Source organism: Oryza brachyantha, chromosome 7 (assembly GCF_000231095.2).
Source record: "Oryza brachyantha chromosome 7, ObraRS2, whole genome shotgun sequence".
NCBI classification, from domain to species: Eukaryota; Viridiplantae; Streptophyta; class Magnoliopsida; order Poales; family Poaceae; genus Oryza; species Oryza brachyantha.
In genome coordinates, this window is record NC_023169.2 from 12,277,839 (window position 1) to 12,300,878 (window position 23,040).

Below are 23,040 nucleotides of genomic sequence, written 5' to 3' on the forward strand. Positions count from 1 at the left end.
CGTCCCTATGTATTTTTAAGCGAAATTTGCTAGTTTAGATTGTCAATTGTCAAATATAAAGTTGTAATTTTTTACTCTGGTGTTTAGATCCATTTTACCAAAAAGTGTTTTAGATTGACAAAATTTTTACCATTTTAAAGGATCTAAACAGGACCTAACAGGCCGTTCAATTTCCTGTTTGGAGCGCGTTCATGATGTGCCCCATCTCCTCATTAACTGGATGCCAGAGGTATTTTTTAAATAAAAAATTATTCTAAATTGTAGTTGGAAAAACCTTTTTCTATGAAACATCACGGATTAAATTAAATTAAATTACATAAGTGGTTGCAAATTTGTTAAATTTTGATGTGTTCAAGATATGCCCCTTCCATTTCATAATGTTGGCCACACATGCTAAACCTAATTGATATATTGACATACCATCAAACAACTTGCACCGTATAAATTTAAGGGGTAGTAAACAAAATAGCGCTGCAATGTAAAATGTCTTCATTCATGAATTGTTAAACGGATAAACAGGCATCCTAAAATAATAATCGATACTATTAACTTGTAAAATGAAGTAACATATTACATACCCAAGATGCTAACTATTTAGAAATGTTCTGCTTAGCTGAACTGAACCAGTAAGCATAAGCCATGTTTTGTTGTTGTGGTAGTCAAAACACACAGGCACATATAAACTAACCTGAAATTTCAACTCAGGCATGTGGAAAACTTTTTAAAAAAATGCTTTTATGTCACCGAGGTGGAATCTGTCCAAAACTCCAAATAGCTCCAAGCTCTGAATTCTTTAATTTCAAGAAAGCCCAATATGCATATAACCCCTTCACGATATTCAGTATTCTTTTCTTGAAAACACTTTCTAAAAAATTAAAAAAAAGTAGAAAAAAATGTTCACACACACACAAATGGCAGTTGACACTGTGACAGAGAAGAGAGGGAAGAAGATGGAGGAGGCAGGCAATAAATGGGGGTAGAGGTGTAGAAGTTGCACCCTTCAAGGCACACACACAACATGGTCATTTGAATGAGACCTACTCTCCCCTCACCCCCTTCAATTCGGTTCAGAGGCTGCTCCTGTCCTTATCTCCATTTTGCTTTCTCCTCCCCTCCCCTCTCTGGTGTGCAGACTGCAGCGGTTCAAGATCGAACAGGTCTTGCTGGTATGGTCTCTTTTCTTGTTTCTTGCTTACTCTGTATGATGATTTCTTGAAGTTTTCCTGGCCCATCTGGTGCTGGAGATTGGAGATTTGCTGCATAATCATTGGTCCATTACTAGTTGTTTGTTTGAGGCTCCCTTAATTGGGGATTCAGAAGTTCTGGTTGTGCTATTTCCTCTTGCAATTTGTTGGGTTGGTTTTTCTTGATGCCATTTCCCTCAAATCCTTCCATGCCTGGAGTTCTTGAGGGGTAATTCATGGCAGTTTCAGCCTCTCTTCTATCCCCCCCCCCCCCCCACCCACACACACACCAAATGATCTGTTGTATGTAACAGAGAGTAGTAGTTCATTTAGTTTTCTGGTTTCTTTCTTGCATTCCTTTTACAATCAAATTGTCAGCTTCTGTTCTCTAATCCATGCTTCTTCTGGGCATTGACCTGAAAGATTGTGGTTGTAAGCATTAAATCTGCATCTCAAAAACTGTATGTTGTCCTACATGCAGGAGTGGGAATGTAAGCTATTGTTTAGTGCTGCTCATTTTGTTGCCTCTTCTCAAGAAAATCTGTAACAATTTTGTGGCCTAGCTCTTGTTTCTTTCATCCCTGTATTTGATAAGGAGTTTGGTAATGCCACATGATTTGGTGCCGCAGTTGATTTATTCATTATATTAATAACCTAAGGAATCCAAGACCATTAGGATACATATAAAAAAATTGCAAAGAAACAGGGGACAGAAGGGAGTAGGTTCTTTTCTTTGCCCAGTTGGCATCCCCTGAAGTGATGCTTCCTTGCATTTGATTATTTCTTGCTGCTGTTGGTGGTAAACATTATTATTAGTACTAACTTTTTTAGTCTGAAAGAAGAAAAGAAGGAACAAGACAATGTGGCCAACATATGTGGTCTAGAAAGTTGGCATCAGTAGTGTGTAGAACTGTAGATGCAACGAGGAAATTAAGGCAGAAAAGAAGGGACAGAAAAGGGGCCAAAAGGGTAGCTTGAGCATAGTGCAAGTCCACAACTTAAAATTGCTGGTCAATTTGTCCTTAAAATCGTTGATATCACACAGATGGCATATCGTTTTCGACATTGCCTTCCATAACTCCTGTAAATACTTGGACCACAACTTTAGAACATCTTGTTGAGATTTCTTAATCCCTGTGTTATATGCCATCATTGCATTGATTGTAGTATTATGATGACAGAATTGGATATTTACCATCCAAAGAGTGTCAACCGAAGAATTGATCTATTTTATTGGCTTCTGTTCATCGGATTTCTATTTTCAGTATCTCGATACTTAGCACTACCATAAGTTCAATGTTATGTGTTCTTGCAGAAAAGTTCAGTTTTTGTGCTGTATCCGACCGGTTCCATTCTTAATTAGATTTATGGATGGAAGTTTTATAGTGTACCCTTAACAAGACCAATGGTAGAATTTGTTGAGCAAATAGCACAACACTCCTGAATTTGGAAAATTAAATAGTCATGTTTGTTGTTTGGATGTCATAAAATTTGAATTAGGAGAACATATTAGTTGGTTTCGCTGTGTGGACATCACAATTTATTGGATTAGGAGAGCAAATTGCTTCTGTTTATTATGATATCATAACTTCTTGAACCAGGATTTTTTTCTTCATGAATTAGGAATACATACAGGTTGATGCCATGTTACCATGGTGGTTGGGTCATTGCAGTCTTGTCTTTGCCCCATTGTTTTCCCAACCTGCAATCATGGAGGCAAAGTGCATGCCATGATGCACCTCTCATATACCACCATCTTGCATGCTGAAAAACATCATGATTTTTGTTCTTGTTGTCAGGCAACTTTTTTATCCTGAACTTTCTTTAACCCTTGCAGTGCACTTCTAGCTACCTTTAGCTTCAGTCCTCTTTGTCAGTAAAAATTTCATTCCAAGCTGCTGCTGCTGCTTCTTCAGTTGTGATAAAAATTTCATCTTTGTGATAAGCAGATCATGCCCTGCGCTGCCGAGCTCGCCAATGGCGAGGCGGCAGCAGGCGCGGTCAAGGTCGGCACGACCGGCACCATCGGCTCGCTGATGACGAGGGAGCTTGAGGCCATCAAAGCCGCGCCGCCGCCGCAGGCCGCGCCGGCGACGACGCCGCGCCTGAGGCGGCAGGGCAGCCCGGTGTCCGTGCCATGCGGGGCCAGCCCGAGGAAGATCACGCTGAGGAAGAGCTCGTCCAGCGTCTCGAGCGGCGGCGGCGGCCATGGCAGCAGTGGACGGAGGACTGACCGTGTGAGCGCCGAGGAGGAGACGGCGGCGGCGGCGGTGGCCTGCAAGCCGACGACGAGGAGGAGCTCTACGGCGGCCAGCTCGCCGATGCTGCGCTCCGACGGCGTGCTCGTTGACCGGAGCAGCAAGCCGAGGAAGAAGAAGGCGCCGGCGGCGTCGTGCCGCGTCGCCGGCGTGGAGGTGGTGGACGTCAGGTGCGGCAACCCGATGAGCAGCCGGCTCAGGAGGCTGGGTTTCTCCAAGCTGTCGGAGACGTTCGCGTAGACTGAAAACCGTCGGTGAATAGGCCGTCTTCCTGACGGCAGCTATCTCCTGTCGCTAAATTGCAATGTCCAGATTGCATTATATATTGCTAGTAATTATTAAAATTTTCATTGCTGGTTTCTCTCATGTATGACCAAAGTTAATTTATGAGAAGCATTTTTCGCCAATCAGAATGCGAGTTCTTCATGGTGATGTATGCTGTGTACTCAATTGCGTGGTTTTTGTGACGATGAGTTGGCGCGTTTACCGCCACCGGATCTTGATTCGACGGTCCAGATCTTGCACAGATGAACAGGCCTGGATTAAGGGTGCCGTTTGTCATCTGGAAATGCAAACTTGATGGGAAAATGTATGTCTGAAATCAGGGCAGAACCAGAAAAAAAAATCCAAGAGAATAGCTTAAGTTATTGCACTCTTAACTATTTTTAAAATAGGATAATTGCAAATTTACCACTGGTTTAAAATATTATTGCAAAACTGCCACTAGAAAATTAAAAAAGTACCACTAGAATTGTCATTCGAGTGACATCTATGCAATTTAGAAAAAACGAGTGATAAATTTGTAAATGTCCCTTTTAAAATTTATATGATAATTTCATATAATTTTAAGGGATTGTGACCTAGTCCTAGGGCTCAAGCCCTAATTGCTTTGGCCTAGTTCCACCGATGTCTGGAAATAGTAGGGATTTATGGACTTTGTTGAAACAACCCGATCTTTTCGCTTGTACTTATACTTATAAATCAAAATTTAAATTTTTAACAATAAATTTGAATGTTTTTTTCCCTGAAATTTATTTTTCAATCTTAGCTTTTAGATCACTAAGAGCATGTATATACAAGTTTTATTCACAAATTATGAAAAAAACCTGACAAACACATATGTCTGAAATCATCTTGTGACTCGAAAATAAGGTTAGATTGTGACTATTTGAGCTGTTCATGATTGAATACAATGTCAGATCATTACTATTTCTCTTGCTGTTGCATATCATATGAACGAGACAAGAGGGAACGTAGCACCTCCTACAGAGTCCTAATGGTGACGACGGTGAACAGAGCTCTCTTTGATTGGTTGCTGGATGATGAGCTAGTTTAACAACCCTACCAGACATGATAAATGTGCAGTGTTTTATAGGGAGCAAACAGGAACTTCCTCTAATTTAGTGTTAATCAATCATTTGATCTGTATCTACAAAATCAATCATTTGTCAAATAATGGTTAGGATAATCAAGGCCCAAGACAAAATAGTTTGGGCTTGGGACTGAGATCTTGACAGGTATTTGTTGGGCTTTCAGAACAAGATCTTACTGTTTTCTGGCTGCTTGCTTACACCGGGAATTGGTTCTCAGTTCTGGAATATGCCAATATGCCATGGAGCAAATATAATGCTAGAGTATGCAGATTACTTTCTTAGTCATTCTAAGGTACATTTTTAGCATGCGCCATCTACGAACTACTGCAGAACATGCTGAACTAAAAAAACACTTCTAAAACAATTTGGTGGTCATCGTTTTGCTAAAAAATAATTTATGAATAAAACTTTTATACATGTATTCTTATTGATCTAAAGTCAATAGCTGAAAAATAAATTACGAATAAAAAACTTCAAAATTAAATCCAAATTTAAGGTTAATAATTTAAATGTTGCCTTATAAGCATAAACAAAAGTAAAAGGATGATGCAGAAAAATAGAAAAGGATGCTCCTAAGTACATGAATAATGCATCTACCCTCATCAAGTGGCTCTAGAGGAGAGATAACGTGACACGTGGCCGGAGACCACTTATCTCCTTCACTGTGCAAAGTGGCTTACAATTGTCTTTAGTTTTATATATCGTTAACTTTTATTATAGTCCTTATATTTTTACGTTGTATGGAGAAATCCTAAATTTTACATTGTATAGCTTACAAATAAGGGAAAAAAAATCTAAATCACTCACTAGTCCCAAACATCATGCCACTGCCCTCCCCATCACGCTGCTACCGTCACCCCCAGCTTCCTCTCTTCGCACTGCCGCCGTCGCTCCCAACTTCCTCCTCTTTGCGCCATCGTCGTCACCCCCAGCTTCCTCCCCGTCGCGCCGTCATCGTCGCCCCATTACTGCCTCGCCACCGCCACCCTCCTCAATCTCGCGTAGATCGACGACGGTTCTGTGGCATTGGCCAACATAGATCGACAGCGACGGCTCGGGGGCACGGTGCAGTGTAGATCGACGGTGTTAGCCGCAGTCGGGAACGGCGGAGCTCGGCGGTGTCTCCGTCCTCCTCCTCCACTGGTGCCGCACCCTCCGACCCCTCCGCCGGCACCGCGCCCTCCGACTTAGCGGGAACTTTGTAGCGGCAACTGGCGGTGGCAACCTCGGCAAGAAGCTCCACCAACGCCGCTGCAAGCCATGGCTGGGCAAGAAGCTCCCCAACGCGACTGCTCACGAGTGGCCAAACGCTTTTCTCTGGCAAGGCCATCATCCCCTGCAGAAGCCACAAGCATCCTGTTGAAACCACCCACGTCACGTAGGAGCATTATTTATGCTCTAAAATACTGCATGATTGACATGTAAAGCCTGCCGCTACTTGTTTTGCAGGCGGTAGCCGCCAAAAGCCCAAATTTACATGTTTTGCAGGTGGTAGGCTGGTAGGAGCTGCCAAAAGCCCAAACTGAGAGCTGAGCACACGGATTCCCTTTTCCAGGAATGGACAGAAGGCAGTATGCTATTGTCCCTATGTGGCACCGAAAAAATCTATCTTTCAACATTTAACCTTACTTTCTCTACAATTTATTCAATTTGCAATACCCTAAGGATGCAAAGTTGCAGAGCCATTTTTCACATTTTCCAGATGTGCCCATTTTCAGGGCTAACAGATTCGTTCAAATTTCATCTAGTTTTGTCTCCCAAAATTCAGGTATCTCTCAAACACTCGGGTTGTGTCAAATTTTGAATGGAATTCATCGAATTCCACCAAATCCATCATTTTAAACCCTACAACGAGGTTGCGAACACTGGCTTTTCACATGGTAATTAGCTGTCTAAGCCCAAGCTTGAATATATCTCACACCGACCCATATCTCACAGATTAGGCATCCATCGTGCACTTTCTTTTTCATATCTGCAGCACCTTTTGAATATCTCACCTCATGTCCTGTCTTACTTGGAGAAAGAAAAATAAGGAATGTTTGGTTCCTGGCGAACACTTTACCACGCATTGTTATATATAATATTAGCGAAGTTTAACCAACTTGACATATATTTGTTTACCGTCAGAGTTTTAACAAATTTCTTTCTAGACCCCTCATGCTAAATACTATAAAAAAATATGGCAATATTTTCTTAGTCTTGCCCTCGCGTGGCTAAGAATTTGATGTTCTCAATTTAGATAAGTATGATTTTTTTAATACACGGTGGTAAAGTGTGATTGACAGCCAAATAGCCCCATAACGAAAGATTCAGAATTAGGCAGTGTCAGCATCTCTAAAAGAACGCTAAATATTTTACTTTCTAAAAAGGTAGTATATTGGTTTCATTTAAAAAATATTAGACATAAAAATTACACACTTTTTCAACAGAAATTTAAAAATAAATAACTTGTATTAGGAACATATATTATTGCCTCAATTTTAGGATATAAATAAGCTAATTTTATATATGTGTAAGTAAGCTAATTTTAGTAGTCTATTGGAGATATATTTTCTAACTTTTAATTTTTAAAATTCAATTTTATAGATCAATTTTAGACATCTAGGATGCTCTAGCCTGACAGCAATCAGTTCAGACTCTAAAGTGACGAGCAGTTTGAGATTACATACAACTTATCCGTTCCCTCCATATATCTCTTCCCCCCTTCTCCACCTCTCGCTACTCTGCACCGGACGTGCGAGAAGCCATCGGCCATGGCGTCCATCCCGTGCACCTTCCAGCTGAGCGCGAGGGCGGCCTCGCCGTCGCAGCGGGCGGGAGGGCTGAGGGCGCCGCCGAGGCTGGGGTGGGTGCGGCTGTCGCGGCTGAGCGCGGTGGTGCCGGCGAGCGAGAGCGGGAGGGTGGGGCCGACGTGCTTCTTCAAGTTCGGGAACAAGGACGCCGAGGGCGCCGGCATCTATGGCAGCCAGGGCAGGGACGACTTCGACCGCGACGACGTCGAGCAGGTCAGTGCTTTTGCTCTGTTTCTTGGTTGCTCTTCCATCCATGGCCGGGGGGAATGGATGAGCTGATGAGTTTGCTAAGCAAGCAATAATGTCACAGAGATACTAGCCTACCACTACTAGTGCTAACTTGGTGATTGTCAATTTTAAGGTTGATTCTAATGTGAGACAACCCGATTTTGTATTTGGTTTAAGAGCGCAAATGATGCAGCGTTTGAGTTGAATTGAGGCCAACATTGTTACCTGTAACAGCAATGCCCCATTTCATTTCTACTCTGTTATATATAATCTCATGTAGGCCACTTGCCAGTAACAAAAAGGGGGAGAAAAACAATCACACCACACAATTTAGTCTTCATGCATAATGCCTACGCTAGAATCCAACACTTTCTAACCTCCTAAACGGTGTGTTTTATACATAAAAAAAGCCTATATGAAGTTCTTCATCATGATCTTTTGTTATACCTTTAAGTAGCTATTATAATACTCAGATAACCTCTCGATCCTTCCTCCGTCACCATAAAAAAACAAGCTATAGCTTCAGCCTGTAGGTCATCTGAAAAATTTGAATATGCTAATCCAGATATCAGTTCCGGAAAACAGAAGCTGTGGATTAGCACATTCAGATTGAAGAATAGCATCTGGACATGGCAAATTTCGATTCAGAGCAAATTTCGATTTTCTGAAGTAGCAAAAGGATTCTGAACATGTGCGTGCAACTGCAGTACTTCAACTACATGGGGATGCTGGCGGTGGAGGGCACCTACGACAAGATGGAGGCGCTGCTGAACCAGGACATCCACCCCGTCGACATCCTGCTCATGCTCGCCGCCTCCGAGGGCGACAAGCCCAAGATCGAGGAGCTCCTCCGCGCCGGCGCCAAGTACGACGTCAAGGACGTCGACGGCCGGACGGCGCTCGACCGCGCCTCCGACGACACCAGGGACTTCATCCTCGGCTTCGCCAAAACCTTGGCCTGATCACTTGGCCGTCGACGACGACGACGACTCAGCTGTAGTATACTTTAAATTTCTTAAATCTTTTTTCATGTTTTGTTTGGTAGTAGAGTTTAGCCGGGAGAGTCACAGGCTGTTTCCAATGCAAGAGATAGTAGTAACCTTCATCTGTATCTTTCACTTTCTTCACTGTGTGACCTCATGCTCTGTAGAAATTGATGTTATGAGTATTTCATCATGAAGTATGAAGAGTTTGGATACAGGAGTGGACACCCATAGGATTGGAAGCTCTAACATGTTAAGATGCGAAACCCTAGCAGCAGGCAACAGCTTGAACTTCAGGCAAAGCATCACTGCAACAGCATGCAAAACTTTCATCCTTTATTGTTTAGGCTTAACTCGTCAGTACATGCACTATGTACCAGTACTACTACCCTAGTATTACAACGGCATTCGCCGAAAGATTCACTTGGGGAGAACAGTCTCTGATCACCGCCTCAACAACGAATACGAGTATAAACTCTATAACCCCCGTCATGAATCCACCAGATCATATTATTATTCCTTTCTTCTATATTCATCTTGGTATATTTCTGTATGGACTGTGAATGTAAACTACCTACAAAACATTGGGTAAATGGCAGTAGTACTTCAACTTTGGATGTGACCTGAGCGCTTGTTGGAGAGCTGTGTCCACTGTCACGCCCTCGCGGAACAACTTGTCGTAGAGGAGGCAGATGAACTGAGCCATGTACTCATCATCAGTATCTTTGCTGCGATCGCCGTTCTTCTCCGCATCGCTGTCTTCCCAGTCACTTGTGGGGCTAACGGGCTCGGGTTCTGACTCAGAAGCTTCGTCATCGGCGATGACAAACTTGCCATTCTCAAGGTTGCCATTTACATCCATCCCATGGTATACTATAGACTGGGAATCTGGAGGCTCAATGGATGACGAGATGACAGCTTTGGCACCAGAATCCACAAATGCCTTGACGAGGCCATGAGCAAGGCCGTACTTGCCACTGCATACAATTATCCTCTCCCTCCATGCTCCAACCTGGGAAAACAAATGCATTTAATGGATCAGCACTAAATAGTGCCTAAACTGTAAATGCAAATAGCAAAAGCATGCTAAGAGCAAGGCTAATAATATAGCCAACAAGCTGGCTATAAGACTCCGTGTAGTCTTCTTATAGCCCGCTCATATAACGGTTAGCTCTTCATCTTTAATGCAGGACCCATATATTTGTCTCACATGGTGTCTTGGTTCTTGTGTCTGAGCTGACTATAAACTTATAGCCAGCTTCTCTCTTCCACATCAGCATTTAGCTTGTAGCATGCTATTATACTTGCTCTAACAGCATCACTTTACGTGAACAATGCATTTTTTTCCTTTGCTACAGCATCTGTAGCAATTAGAGCATGACTAACATTTGGTTCCTGACTAAAATTTTCAGTCATGTGAACATTGGTCATGATCAAATTTTGGTTTGGTCAATAGCTGTAATGACCCTGACCAAACATGATCTCTTCTGTGGTATTTGATGGCTGCACCACGAAAAAATATATAGGGTTATCTCGAACATATAGTTGAATAGAGGAATCAAATACCAGTACTGTACTAACCAGATTTTAGTTGGGAACTAGAATCCAATTTAATTTGAACCGCAATTTAATTTGTAATATGTCCTTTCTAAGCACAATTAGTACATCACATAAGAATAGAATTTGAACCGCAATTCAGGGGAAGTGCAAGTTATCAATGTTGGCATACCATCCATCGAACATCTTCAGGTGTCATATGAGCAGCAGGCACTGTCCTCCTGAACATATAAGCACCAATTTCTTGGTTATCTTCCATTACCTGTGAAAAGATAGCTTAGTACATACAAAATGATTTATCTCGAACATAAAGATTGAAAGAAATTCCTACTTGTGTTTGGCGCCCTATGTAACGGTGGTGTATGCCACCAATTTCAAACGATGGCCACTCTGCAACTAACTCAGACAAACATGAAATCTTTGACAGGGAATATACACCCTTTCTCTTGCATCCATGCAACATGGCTGACAGGCTGGTTTTGACACACTGCAGAAACCTGTCTGCAAGTTCCCCTGGTTCCGCAACTACAAACACATCATTCTGCCAACTGCAATAGTAATTTTTGCATCACATAATAAGAACTAGAGATAAAAAACAAAACATAGAGCACAGGATGTTCACAGGTTTCTAATCACAAATACCTCAATATTGAACCAGTTGAATCATTTTGAAGTGCCAGGTGTATCACACCAACTTGAGGCATATTTTGCAACTTATCATATAGTGATCGAACATGTACAGATGGTTGCCATGACTTAAGTGGTGACGTTGGCGGCGAGGACTTCGCATTACCATCCAGGCTAAGTGGCGGAACTAGGTCAATTCGACCAATTCTTTGGGCGCCCTCTGGACTATATAGAAGTGGACTAGATGGAAAACTACCAGTAAATAAGGGAGAAGTAATTGGAGTTGGAAGCGTGGTAGCCGCCTTTCCAAATCCAGAAGCATTGTTCATTAGAGTAAGCCTAATACCATTCTGGGAGCAGAATGTTTCAAGCGAACGGGCATGATTTACTTTCTTCCCAAAATCAGGACTATATGAAGCCTCTACAAGTAAAACCACACGCCTCCATCCTAAGGTAGGATTACTTTCACTAAAACCTGAAATAGAGGATCGAAAAATGAATCAGCCACATATTCCTTCAGATTATTACACAATGAAAAACCTGGAGAAGACAAACCTGAATTTGATGGCTTGAATCTTGAAAATGACATGGATTTGGTAATTTCAGATGATTTTTCTTCCTCTTGGTATCTTGGAACTAAAAGTTCACAAACATTCTTGAAATCTTGATAATTCTTTTGGATGTACTCATCAGTTGCAGCTTCCAACTTGAGCCAGATAGAAGGATCAGTCTCATCTAGCTCCATACCACACCGCTCATCAACTGCCACAATAAGAAGATTCCCATTCTTTGAGTATCAAAGCTCATAAGTCAATAAAACACACACGATGATCGAGTTGTTGTGGTTTGAGGACATCCTTGGAACTCAAATTACCTGGATTAAAGCGGAAATACTGCATTTCTGGGAGCATTGGTATCAGTGTATCCAAAGTTTCTTCAACTCTCTCCACAGAGCATGCACTTTCTATTAAAACTTGTCCTGTGTCCAAGTAGCGCCACCCACCTCTACGACTCTAGACACATAATACATGGAATAAACTTATGTATATAAGCAATGCACCAGGAGATGTATATATTACATCGAGTGCACCGGGAGTGTAGATTACGTCCATAGAAGTTAAATTTTCAAACTAAAACATATTGTTCATCTTGGATTAGTCAGGTGTTTCTTCTAGTAATATATGCCTTGATATGTGGTTTCCAACAGGTATAAACTAGAGATTAAATATTATTGTGTCAATTTAATGATCACATATTGTGTGCCAAAAAACCTTTAATATTTGAACTTGACTAAAAGTTAGCCTCTAAATTTACCATCCTAGAACAATATTGAACCAAAGAAAGTTCTTGGTATTACAAAATTGGGAAAGAGATATATCTTTAAAATGTGAAGAATTCATTAAATAATTTGTTTTAGCACATGGATTACCTATTTCTTGGCACACCACCAATATTTATTAGTAACAAACAATAGTATTAGCAGAAAACTGAACTGTAATGTATATTACCTTAGTTGGAACTGAACCACAACCTATTGAAAGTAGACAATCTATTCTTGTATCAGGCCACAAAAGTTGTGCCTCTCTTATTGCAAAGATTGTGGGATTGTTTGCTACAATAGCTCCATCTTGCCAGCGATTTACATCTGAAGAGAAATGAAGGGGAAAAAAAAGAGCAATAAGGACTGAGGTAGATAATAAATCTTGGAATCCAACAAATAGAGGCATACTGTTATTGCACAAAACAATATTCATGTTTAAGTTTAGGGATATTTACCATCAGAGAAATCATCCAGATAATATGGAGCTGCAGAAGATGCTCTTATGGCTTCCCATATGCGATGCTTGCAGCTCCCCATGAAAGCACCACGTTTAATACCAACAGGTGCACCAGAAACAGCAGCTCCAACCGTGTTAATTGGTTTGATACCGACTGGGGCACCAGAAACAGGCGTTCCAACTGAGCTTATTGATGGACTTTCTGTCATGACTGATGATACTTCCACAGTGCCAGGTGGATACTGGAATATTTTATTAGGTTAATAGATGGTCCAATATTCAAGAAGGGAGAAAAAGGACTTTGGCGAATAATCACTCTTCCTCCCTTTCTGACTAATAAGCACAAGCATTGAAATGGTCATGCACAAACTATATATATGTTAAGGTATCAAACCTGGTAATTTCGGAATATATATGGTTGGGCAGGCATGACACTGACTAAAGTAGATACAGCAAAAACCTTCGGAATGCCCTTTACAGCAGACTCTATAAGGAGGTCACCATCTTCATCAGCACACATTTCCTTTAGTAACCTCTCAAATTGATCAGCACTGTGCTGTAATTAATACTTTGGTCACTACATCGTGTGTAACATGAAACACCACCCCACTAACATCTTTATTGTGTTATTTACCTTCGAACCATGTACAACCACCCTGAAACTCTGGGATGAACTTTTGAAAAGCTGATCAAGCTTCTCCTTCCACGTAGCAACTTCTTCCTTTGGGGCAGGCTCAGCAAAGACAAGTTTACCTGGAGAAATCAACAGTGCACTTTGCAACTTGGTAACACAATTACACAATAAGGAAAATGCTGAACTTCAGGAGCCAAAAGATACTCACCAAGTTTTGTGTATATTTCTTCACATTGATCAAGAGTCATCTGCTTGATCCCAAGAGCCATCGCAAGCATACCACCAGTTGACGTGCCGCATATGAGGTCAAACATTTCATGTATGCGTTTCCCAGTTCCTTGCTCTATCTGTTTAAGTATTTGGACAGTAGCAAGGCCCTTCATGCCACCACCATCCATTGATAGAATGCGTAGACCCTTCTTTGCAACTGGCCTTCCTCTTATTGCTCGACGCAAGTTCTCATTCTCACCTAAAAAAATTGAAGATGGATTTAAAAACTAATCAACACATGTTATGATTATTGAACACACAAAAAACAGATCACATAAATCAAGATTCAGCACCCAAACAAACATACCTAGAATTGCCAAAGCACGTGCAGCTGCCTTGCTGACACGTTTCTCTTGTGAAAAAGTTAAGCGAATTAAAAGGTCCCGCAAACTTTCAGAGTGCATGAGGGTGCGACGAGTCTCCAAGCAGAAAGCCAAATTGCCAACTGCAAATAGAGATAGACGTTGCACCTAAAAAATGGAGCAAATACAAGTGAGCTCACCGATGGGTATCCAAACAACACATCAACCAGAGTCTAAATCCAGATCATCTTGCCTCAGAGTTCTTGTGTGCACAAAGTGTTTTCAGTGACTTCAGAACATCTTTCGTTAACATCTTTTGAGCAACATGATCAGAAACAAAAGTTAAGGTTACTACAACTTGCAATACTGATACTAATTCTTCTTCATCAAATGATTTCAGTACAGCTTCAATGGGCTTCATGATATCACACTTAATCAGTTGCATAGCTGATGAAATATCTGATCCCAGTGATGAAAGAGCAAGGCATGCTTGCTCAACCTGCAAAAGAACTTCTAAATTAAAGAAAGGAAATGCCGTATGCTTGAAATGAATATTTTGTTTTCACAGAACACTGAGCAAAATGAATTGAGGGCATTAAGTATGTACCACATGGCGATTATCGCTGCTTATCATGCTTATAAGCTGCCTGACAGCATTTTCTTCTTTGCTAATGGCGATTTGGTTGCTACGATCTTCCATTATTTTGGCCAAAGCAGAGGCTAGTAAAGGATGGTGACAGGAAGAGAACCGGAAAACAAGTGAAAAGAAGGCACTAAGTTTGTGCCTGGCCGCAATGAAGTAGGAACTATTTTCAGTCTGAAAATATAACCAAAACATATACTTATGAAAAGGGTTGCTAGTAGTGAAACAACATAGGTAACATGATAACAAAGCAGGAGTTATCAACCTCAATTTGCACCGTGACAGATTTAAGACTTTCCAGTGCTTCAATTCTAATATTTGCAAGTGTGAGATGCCTAAGGTTATGCAGTGGCAAAATTTCTGGGAGAAACTCTAGAGGATTTCCAAACAAGCGCAAGACACGCAACTTAGGCATTGACCTGTTGGGAACCAAGAATGAATAATTAGCTTAATGACACAAACAGGAAAAAAAATCAAATATAAAAGGCCTCTGTAAGACATGAATAACCTGAAATCCAATAATGGGCGGACAAGCTTATTATGTTCCAGTGATAATTCCTCCAGCAAAACACATTGCCGCAGTTCTGCTGCTTGGTCAAAGGGAAATAAGATCTTAAAACAGTGCATGGGCAGTTGATATTAGCTGGAAACGTCTTTCTGTTTTTAACATAGTTGCATGCATGTTCACTTACCAGGGACGGAAATTAGCATGTTGTTGTCGACTGTCAGCACCTTCAATTTCTTCAAATCACCAACTTCAGGTGGCAAAACTGACAATTTATTGTTGTCAAGATGTAGCTTCTCAAGAAGTGCGATGCGAGTTAATTCAACTGGAAGCGTCTGCCAAGTTTATATAACATTTCATGGTTAGATCATTCATCATTATAGTATGTATCAACTGCCCATCTTTGCGCAACTAAAACAAAAACACCTGCCAAGTTAAGTCTATATGTCCACGACTTAGTTTTCATGGCCACAGGTTAAGGCACGAACAAAACAAAAATATTCTTGTCGGATGATTGGAGAAATACATCAAGCATCCATGCATCTTTGCACAACTAAACCAGGATGTATTGTACGGACCAGTACGAATCAAGAAATCAAACAACCATTATGAAACCAAACACGATTTCACGAAAATAAGTCATTAAGGAGGTCTGACAAGAGAACAACATTTGCACAGAGGCACAGGCAAGCATCTCTAAGAAATTGTCAGTGGATGTAGTTGCGCAATGTGTGATTAAACCTGATCAGAATCTCTATAGCTAAAAGTGAAGGAATGTGAAGCAAGCAACCAAACATATGCAAGTCACCTTTATACACATCCAATCAAATTTTCCTAACAAAAAACGACAACACTACAATGCCACCTCCTAGATCACTACAGCACAGCGGTAACATAATTCTACATTGATCAGGGCATGTGGTAAAACACTAGGCCGTACGAAATGGAAGATTTTCGTCCGGATCAGAGGCGAACGAATAGGAAAATGGACTCACCAACAAGCCGCAGTTGCAGAGGCTGAGCACGGCGACGGAGCGCCAGTGGTCGGCGAGCACCGGGACGCCCGTGGCCGCGGCCCCGTCGACGGCCGGCGCGGGCGCGAGGTTGGATCTGATGAGCCGCGCGAGCACCCCGGCGCCGTCGCCGCTCCCGACCGCGGACCCCACGGCCCGCGCCACGCGCACCGACCGCAGCGCCTCCCGCCTCCTGACCACCCGCATCTCCACCGCAATCGTCCCTCCCTCCTCGCCCTCCTCCCTCGGGGCCAGATCGACGCACACGACGTCGTGCGGCGGCGGGAGCGCGACCATGAGCTGCGACTGGAGCCGCAGCGCGACCTGGTCCTCGTCGTCCCCCGCCGACCAGTCGAGCTCGATGCGGAACCCGAACTCCCCGTGGCTCCTCGCGGTCGGCGAAGACGACGGCTGCGGGCTGGAGCCCGCGCCGGAGCCGGAGGAGGAGGTCGGAGGCGAACCCGGCTGCTGCACCTGCACCTGCTGCTGGTGCTGGTGCTGGTGATGCGGCGCGTCGGACAGGTCGCCGTAGTCGAGGGTGAGGTGGAAGATCTCGGAGCTGCGCTTCCAGCCCAGGCCCCACGACGCCATGGCGGGCGCCCCCGCATCAAATGGCGGGGGGCTAGGGCTAGGGCTAGGGCTAGGGCTCGGGGGCCAGGACGACGCGAGGAGGACGACGAGGAGATCACGAGACGAGAGGAGGAAGGAAGGAAGCGGAGGGCGGAGGGGGAGAGGCGTTGGGCGTTCGTTTGGTCTGGTTTGGTCTCGGTGGAATTTCCTCGGTTGTTTTTTTCTCTTTGCTCTGCTTTTTTTTGGAGTTTTGGTCGGGGTTTTGCCTTACGATCTCCACTACCGAAATTTTCCACACGGCCGGGGTTTTCTAGAAGCGCACTGTGCGAGCACGAGGTTGAGCAGTGCTTGTAATCAGGGTTGTAACGGTATTTCCATCGAGTTTTAGTTAACGGCCTATTCAAGGAAAAAATTCAATTTTTAATGATTGAATTTTTTTAAAAGTTATTCGGTTTAAACGAATAAATCATAAAAATTCAAAGGAAATTTTTCTTTCCTACAAAACACAGAGAGAACAACATAGAAAAATTTCCATCCACTTAAACCTCTTGAAAAATTTCCTATAGATTGGCATTGCCATACACATCTATTTCTTCATTTTACCTATTCATTTGGGTTGAAATTTCTCTAAACCGAATAAGCCGTAACAATTTTTAGATTAGATTTCTCGCAGACCAATACCTTAGTCTTTTTCGCTTTTGTTTATAATCCAAAATTTAGATTTTTCAATTTTAGTTTGGAGTTGATTTTAGAGGATTTTGGTAAAGTTTATTTTCAGTTTGGGCTTTTAGATAGTTAAGAATACATATATAAAAAGTTTTATTTATAAATTATTTTTCTTTCATAAATATACCGTTTTTCCAACGATCACTCCACAAGTAGTATTCTACTCATATTAAATATCATTGAGGTTGTGTTCCTTGTTCTAGTGAAAGATTATCTGATTTTTTTATAACTATTTAATTGTATAAACGATAGAATTAACTACTGTAGAATTGAAAATTGAGAGGATGATCTTCTATATATAACTTTTTTTACAAAAAATGCCTTATTGTTTTATGGTTCGAAAAATACGCGTGTGATAACCAATGAATAATCTAGGGATAAGTTGCTAAAAGAATGCAACCTAAGTGATATATTCAAGCCTGGTATGATATCACATTGAGATAGTTCAGTACATGTGTATTGCACTTTAAAAAACTAGTTTTGATCTCAACATATGTTTTTTTTTCAACTTTAGAATTGATAGGCGTCGCTACCTATAAAAAAACCATCTTAAACCTCGATAGAACCGTCGTAACAACAAGAATTTTCTATCTGATAATAAAACTTAAAAATAACCGTTGAGAACCGAAGAAAGTAACATGTATTCATAACAATTATGGAGTATAAAACATCTTCTTTGTTTGTTAACTATGGTGAGCTTTATTAGTGAACCACACTTTCTAGCATGTGGCAAAAGATGAAGATGTGTTATTGGTGTTTGATTTTGTTAGTTGTTACCTCTAATTGGTTTTATCTAGGCTTAAAAGATTTATAGATTCCGCCGCTAATAAGTGTTATTAGAAGAAAGTTGGATCTCATTTTAGCATATTTGACTGTCGAAAGGAAATTAAAAACTTTTTTAACATTCTTTTACGATTGAAAAAGCATGTGCTCCAAAAACCACATGGAGTCATACACCGTGCTCATAATTTGTCATATTAAGTTCCATTCTATTCTTTGATAAGTTATACTATACTGTCATATATGATGGGTTCATTATTCAATCTATTTATTTCTTTATATTATAAATTATTATAATGTCATGTTTTCATCTCGGTCATAGTTTTAGAGACGTCACCTTATGACCGCTTATTTGAGTAGCAATATTATTGTTCTCGAATAGTTCGCTTCTCTTTCATCTCTTCTTATATTTACCTTTTTCTATTCTGTTTTTCAATGGTGTAGATTCAAAATGATATATTCTAAATTGGTAATATTACCTACCTAGGTGAGGTTGTTTTCTACATAACACTGTTTAGTACTACATATAAGATTTTCTATTATTTAACTATATATATATATATATATATATATATATATATATATGATACTACCTCCATTTTATACCTTAAGACTTTTTAACCTTGCATAAAATCGTCAATTGATGAATGCATATAACTTATATATACGTCTAGATTCATTAGCATCCATATGAATTTAGAACGGAGGGAGTAATAAATATAGATATATATATACAAACTATATACAACAGTTTACAGTATAAAACGAATGGAGTAATATAAAATAGTGTTTCGTGGAATGTGGTTGAGTTTAAGAACTATTATGATCAAATCTCCAGTACTTTATATGATGGAAGAAAGGTTTGATATGGAGTGAAGCTGTTGTTTGAGACATAAATCTAAACATTAATAGAATAACACATCAAATTAGACTGACCCATATTTATTTTATCTTCTGACAGAATACTCGGTGGTTAAAAGTATTGGTCCTCTCGTGCCCACGGTATGTAAAATTGTCTCTGTATGCGATTTTTTTGAATTTTAAAACAGAATTTATATCATGCAGCTTATTATTGCGGTACTCTAAACACTCCTTTCGTTCTAAAATATATCTACACAGAATACTTTAAATAGTACGAGACATCCGATGAGGCAGTGTAATATTTTAAATTCATTTTTATTATTTATCTCTCTCAAAAAAATTATACAAGTATATTAAATTATAATATGTTTAAAACAAATCAAAATAAATAATTATGTAAATATACTGAATAGCGGACCCAGAAGTCAAAATGTCCAATCAAGCAAAGTTCCAACCGATAAGAGTGAGTACAATAGGTGATGCAAACGGTTTTTCAAAGATTACCACGTTATATTTATGCTTACGTGAAGGAGAGATAAAATGAGACAAAAGAAAAATAGCCTATGTATTTTTAGCCACGGTTCAAAACAATATATATGTATATATGTCTCAGAGATGAAACATGCATCGTGGATGATGTAACATTTATCTGTGTGTATTATAGATCTTGAGCTAACTCTTGTATTAATCATGCTCTCTCCGCCCGCAAGAGTAACCGCGCCTCTCGTCGTTTCCCCCCGCGATCTGGCCCCGTTCCATCGCAGCTAGCACTTTTCACCCCAGCGATCTCCGCCGCCGCCGCCGCCCCCGCCCAGACGCGACCCTCCGCCGACGCTGTCCTATCCGGTAAGCTCTACTGCCCTCTTCTTCCTCCTCCTCCTCCTCCTCACCGATAGTCCGGCCCCAGATCTGCACGCCCCATGGCCCCGCGTCCCCCACCCCGTGGCCGCCGGTGCACACTCCGTGCCGCGGCGACTTTGCTTCCACCGTTAACCCTAATTGCTAGGTGACCCCCGCCCCAGCCGTAGCCCTAGCTCCGTGTCCTCGCCAGCTGCGGGTCACAGACCGATCCAGTCTCCTCAATCGATAGCACGGGTACTGCCCCCAATCCAATCCCCACCCCTAATCCTAGCTCGGGTCGGTGGTTCACGCATTAGCAAATGCCCTAAGAAAAGATAAATTTGATGATTTGGCACTTTATTGGTTGCCAAATTGTTTACGTGGACTGTGGACAGTCAATGATAGTGGTACGGGATGCCAAATAATCGAACCTCAATCTTAATGGTGTCAAAAAATTAAATCTCTCCCTAAAAAATGTAAGGTTTTATGTTAGGAACTTAGGATGTGCCAATTGTACATGGTTGCAGTGAGATCGATCTGCTCATGCAATTTAATTTACAAGATATGTTTTATTTTGCTCCCCTGTATGCCAGCCTTTTCGTAACACTGAGTTGTACTACAAATTCTCTAAAATTGTGCTGCGTGATCTAGGTATGAAGTTCAGTAATTTCAGCTGATTTCCAGATCTGCAGCATTAATCCTCTTCCTCAAACTCAGTTTGGGAAAAGGAAAGGATGAAGAAATGCCTTATTATACTGATATGTGATTCTGTGTTGATTAAAATGATTGATTACTGCTTGTATTTTTTCAGGAATGGGGAAGTATCAGAGCAACACTCGGTTTGTGCCCTTCAGAGACGCTCCATTTGCTCTCCGTGGTAAAAATATATTGCATGAATGTTTATACTCGTGCCGTTCTATTTTACTTTTGATATATCAATCAATTACACCATCGCTTCCACCATCTTGGTCATAAGGGGTTGCACACAATCATTTATTCAAGTAGCCAGGTACATTCTTCTTGTGTACCATATACAATGCAGTAATTGACTTGTATCTGAGGCAGGTCATACACCTGCTTGCAACCACACTAGAGTAGGTTGTTCTTGGTTAACAATGAGGCATGGTTTTTGTTGTTTTTGTATTTATATTAGTTTATATGGCATGGTGTACAGGTTCATAGAGAAACATGCATCTACCACCGAGTGCATCTTTGTCTGTTTCTTTTTGCTGAATTCTGTGCATACTTTGCAATGCAAATCTAGACAATTGTGTTTCAACAGCTTTAGTGATATGAAATAAGATTCCCCTCGTTTTTTTTATCCCTCTCAGGTGCACTTGGTAGCTCAAACTCATCCTTCAACAACATGGATTATCTGAACCAGTCCTCAAGTTCTGGACAAGCTAGGAGTTACACATCTTCACCCCTAGGAGCTGTGAGACCAAAAATGTCACCATCTGGAACCCGACCCCTGCACACAAGTCGTCCCCTGTCGGCTCCTGTTGCAAACCGCCCACTATCACCCCATCTTCCTTTGAAGAAGCCGCAGCTGAGTGCTACGTTTTCGATCTCGCACCGTATATTTGGTGCTGCCCTGGGAGCTGTCATTATATCCATTCCTCTTGCCACCAAGTTCAGCCTCATGTTTGATGTCTGAGAGCGAAATGTAGCTTTCATTAGCTGGGGTTCCTTGCAAGGAATAACCTCTTGTCATGCTTGCAGACGTTATGGAGTAATAAGCCAAACCATCCGACGATCAGTGTAAAAAGATTTCAATTGTGAATGCTCTCTTATCCCTATGAATCAGGGTGTTTTGTACAAGTACTGTTTTCTCTGCTGTTATATTCCTGCTGCCCTGTACAATTCCAGTATTCATCTTTGCCCTGATAAAAAAAGATATGAGGAAATGTGATAAGACATAAGAATTTCACTCAAATATCTTGGTAAAAATATGCTCGACAAATAATGTAGGCGGTATTAGACCGATTTGCGGGGCATTTGCAAGCAGGTTTAGTTGCTGAAATATATCATTCGGTTGAACATTTATTTTGGAAACTCCTTGATTAGCATCTCTGAAAAGGTGCAGTGCAGATGCAAAGCTATAGGACTGCATGATGGCTCTCTGTGCTTCAAGCATGGGGACTCCAACAACGCAATTGAGCAGGATTATATAAAGCTCTTTTATTATCCGAGACGAGAACAGATATAGAGTAATAACCCGTAACAATGTATGTAGCGTACGAACTATCGTGCATCTCATACAAAAATAGCGTACGTACTATCGTGCATCTCATACAAAAATATCAGTGTGATATGAGAAGTAGTAGTACAGTCACAGTATGCCTGATGGCATCTGCAAAGTCTGCATCTCATGCCTGTCATCAATGAACGAAATCCAGCTGCTCAGTGCTTCCAGCTGCTCAGTGCTTCCAAATATCTGGATTGCTAAAGCATAACAAAAAATGGAATACCCATGAAGAAAGCTCTCTATTGGATCAGGAACTTTTTTTTCTCTGTCCCTCGTCACATCGGATGTTTGGACATTAATTAGAAGTATTAAATATAGATTGATAACAAAACTAATTGCATAAATAAAGGCTATTTCATTAGACAAATTTTTAAGCCTAATTAATCCACGATTAGCAAATATTTACTGTAGCATCACATTCGCTAATTATAGACTAATTAGGCTCAATAGATTTGTCTCGCGAAATAGTCCGGAGTATGGGGTGAGTTTTATTAATAGTCTATATTTAATACTTCTAATTAGACTCCAAACATTCGATATGATATGGACTAAAAAAGGTAGAAGGGATCCAAACAATCCCTTAGACCGCGTTCGTTTGGGTTTAGAGGGATGGTTAGTTATTCGACGCGGAAAACGCATTAATAGATTAGTATATAATTAATTAGTTATTAATTATTAAAAATATAAAATAGATTAATATAATTATTTAAAATAACTTTTCTATAGAAATTTTTTTGTAAAAAATACGCTGTTTAGCAGTTTGGGAGCGTGCTCGCGGAAAACGAGGGGGCTAAGATAACTTACCCCTGGGCCAAACACGGCCTGCATTCGAAAATGATTTCATAGCTATTGGAGAAAAAATGGCATC

At 41.0% G+C, this 23,040-nt stretch overlaps 4 protein-coding genes across 5 annotated transcripts; 3 read left to right on the forward strand and 1 right to left on the reverse strand.

The window, feature by feature from the left end:
* Positions 1 to 951: 951 nt before the first annotated feature.
* On the forward strand, positions 952 to 3,874 carry LOC102714756. The gene is made up of 2 exons (XM_015839167.2): positions 952 to 1,166; positions 3,134 to 3,874. Exon 2 carries the CDS (start codon positions 3,137 to 3,139, stop codon positions 3,680 to 3,682), a length of 546 nt encoding a protein of 181 aa, XP_015694653.2. The 5' UTR covers positions 952 to 1,166; positions 3,134 to 3,136; the 3' UTR covers positions 3,683 to 3,874.
* Positions 3,875 to 7,487: 3,613 nt separating this feature from the next.
* On the forward strand, positions 7,488 to 9,033 carry LOC102705733 (protein LHCP TRANSLOCATION DEFECT). The gene is made up of 2 exons (XM_040525786.1): positions 7,488 to 7,820; positions 8,543 to 9,033. Exons 1-2 carry the CDS (start codon positions 7,569 to 7,571, stop codon positions 8,795 to 8,797), a joined length of 507 nt encoding a protein of 168 aa, XP_040381720.1. The 5' UTR covers positions 7,488 to 7,568; the 3' UTR covers positions 8,798 to 9,033.
* Positions 8,983 to 16,941, reverse strand: LOC102715040 (phospholipase A I). 2 transcript variants are annotated; one of them, XM_040525785.1, is made up of 18 exons: positions 16,130 to 16,941; positions 15,322 to 15,469; positions 15,138 to 15,216; positions 14,895 to 15,048; positions 14,594 to 14,803; positions 14,240 to 14,485; positions 13,992 to 14,154; positions 13,623 to 13,883; positions 13,415 to 13,533; positions 13,175 to 13,336; positions 12,779 to 13,022; positions 12,511 to 12,647; positions 11,877 to 12,015; positions 11,558 to 11,764; positions 11,018 to 11,477; positions 10,707 to 10,923; positions 10,548 to 10,637; positions 8,983 to 9,830 (listed from the first exon to the last, which is right to left on the reverse strand). In XM_040525785.1, exons 1-18 carry the CDS (start codon positions 16,736 to 16,738, stop codon positions 9,393 to 9,395), a joined length of 4,083 nt encoding a protein of 1,360 aa, XP_040381719.1. In that variant the 5' UTR covers positions 16,739 to 16,941; the 3' UTR covers positions 8,983 to 9,392. The 2 variants fall into 2 exon arrangements, with proteins under 2 accessions (XP_040381719.1, XP_040381718.1); XM_040525784.1 differs by having other exon boundaries at positions 15,138 to 15,219.
* A 2,799-nt stretch (positions 16,942 to 19,740) lies between these two features.
* LOC102706021 (succinate dehydrogenase subunit 3-2, mitochondrial) lies at positions 19,741 to 21,761 on the forward strand. The gene is made up of 3 exons (XM_006657706.3): positions 19,741 to 19,930; positions 20,736 to 20,801; positions 21,256 to 21,761. Exons 2-3 carry the CDS (start codon positions 20,738 to 20,740, stop codon positions 21,579 to 21,581), a joined length of 390 nt encoding a protein of 129 aa, XP_006657769.1. The 5' UTR covers positions 19,741 to 19,930; positions 20,736 to 20,737; the 3' UTR covers positions 21,582 to 21,761.
* Positions 21,762 to 23,040: the final 1,279 nt, after the last annotated feature.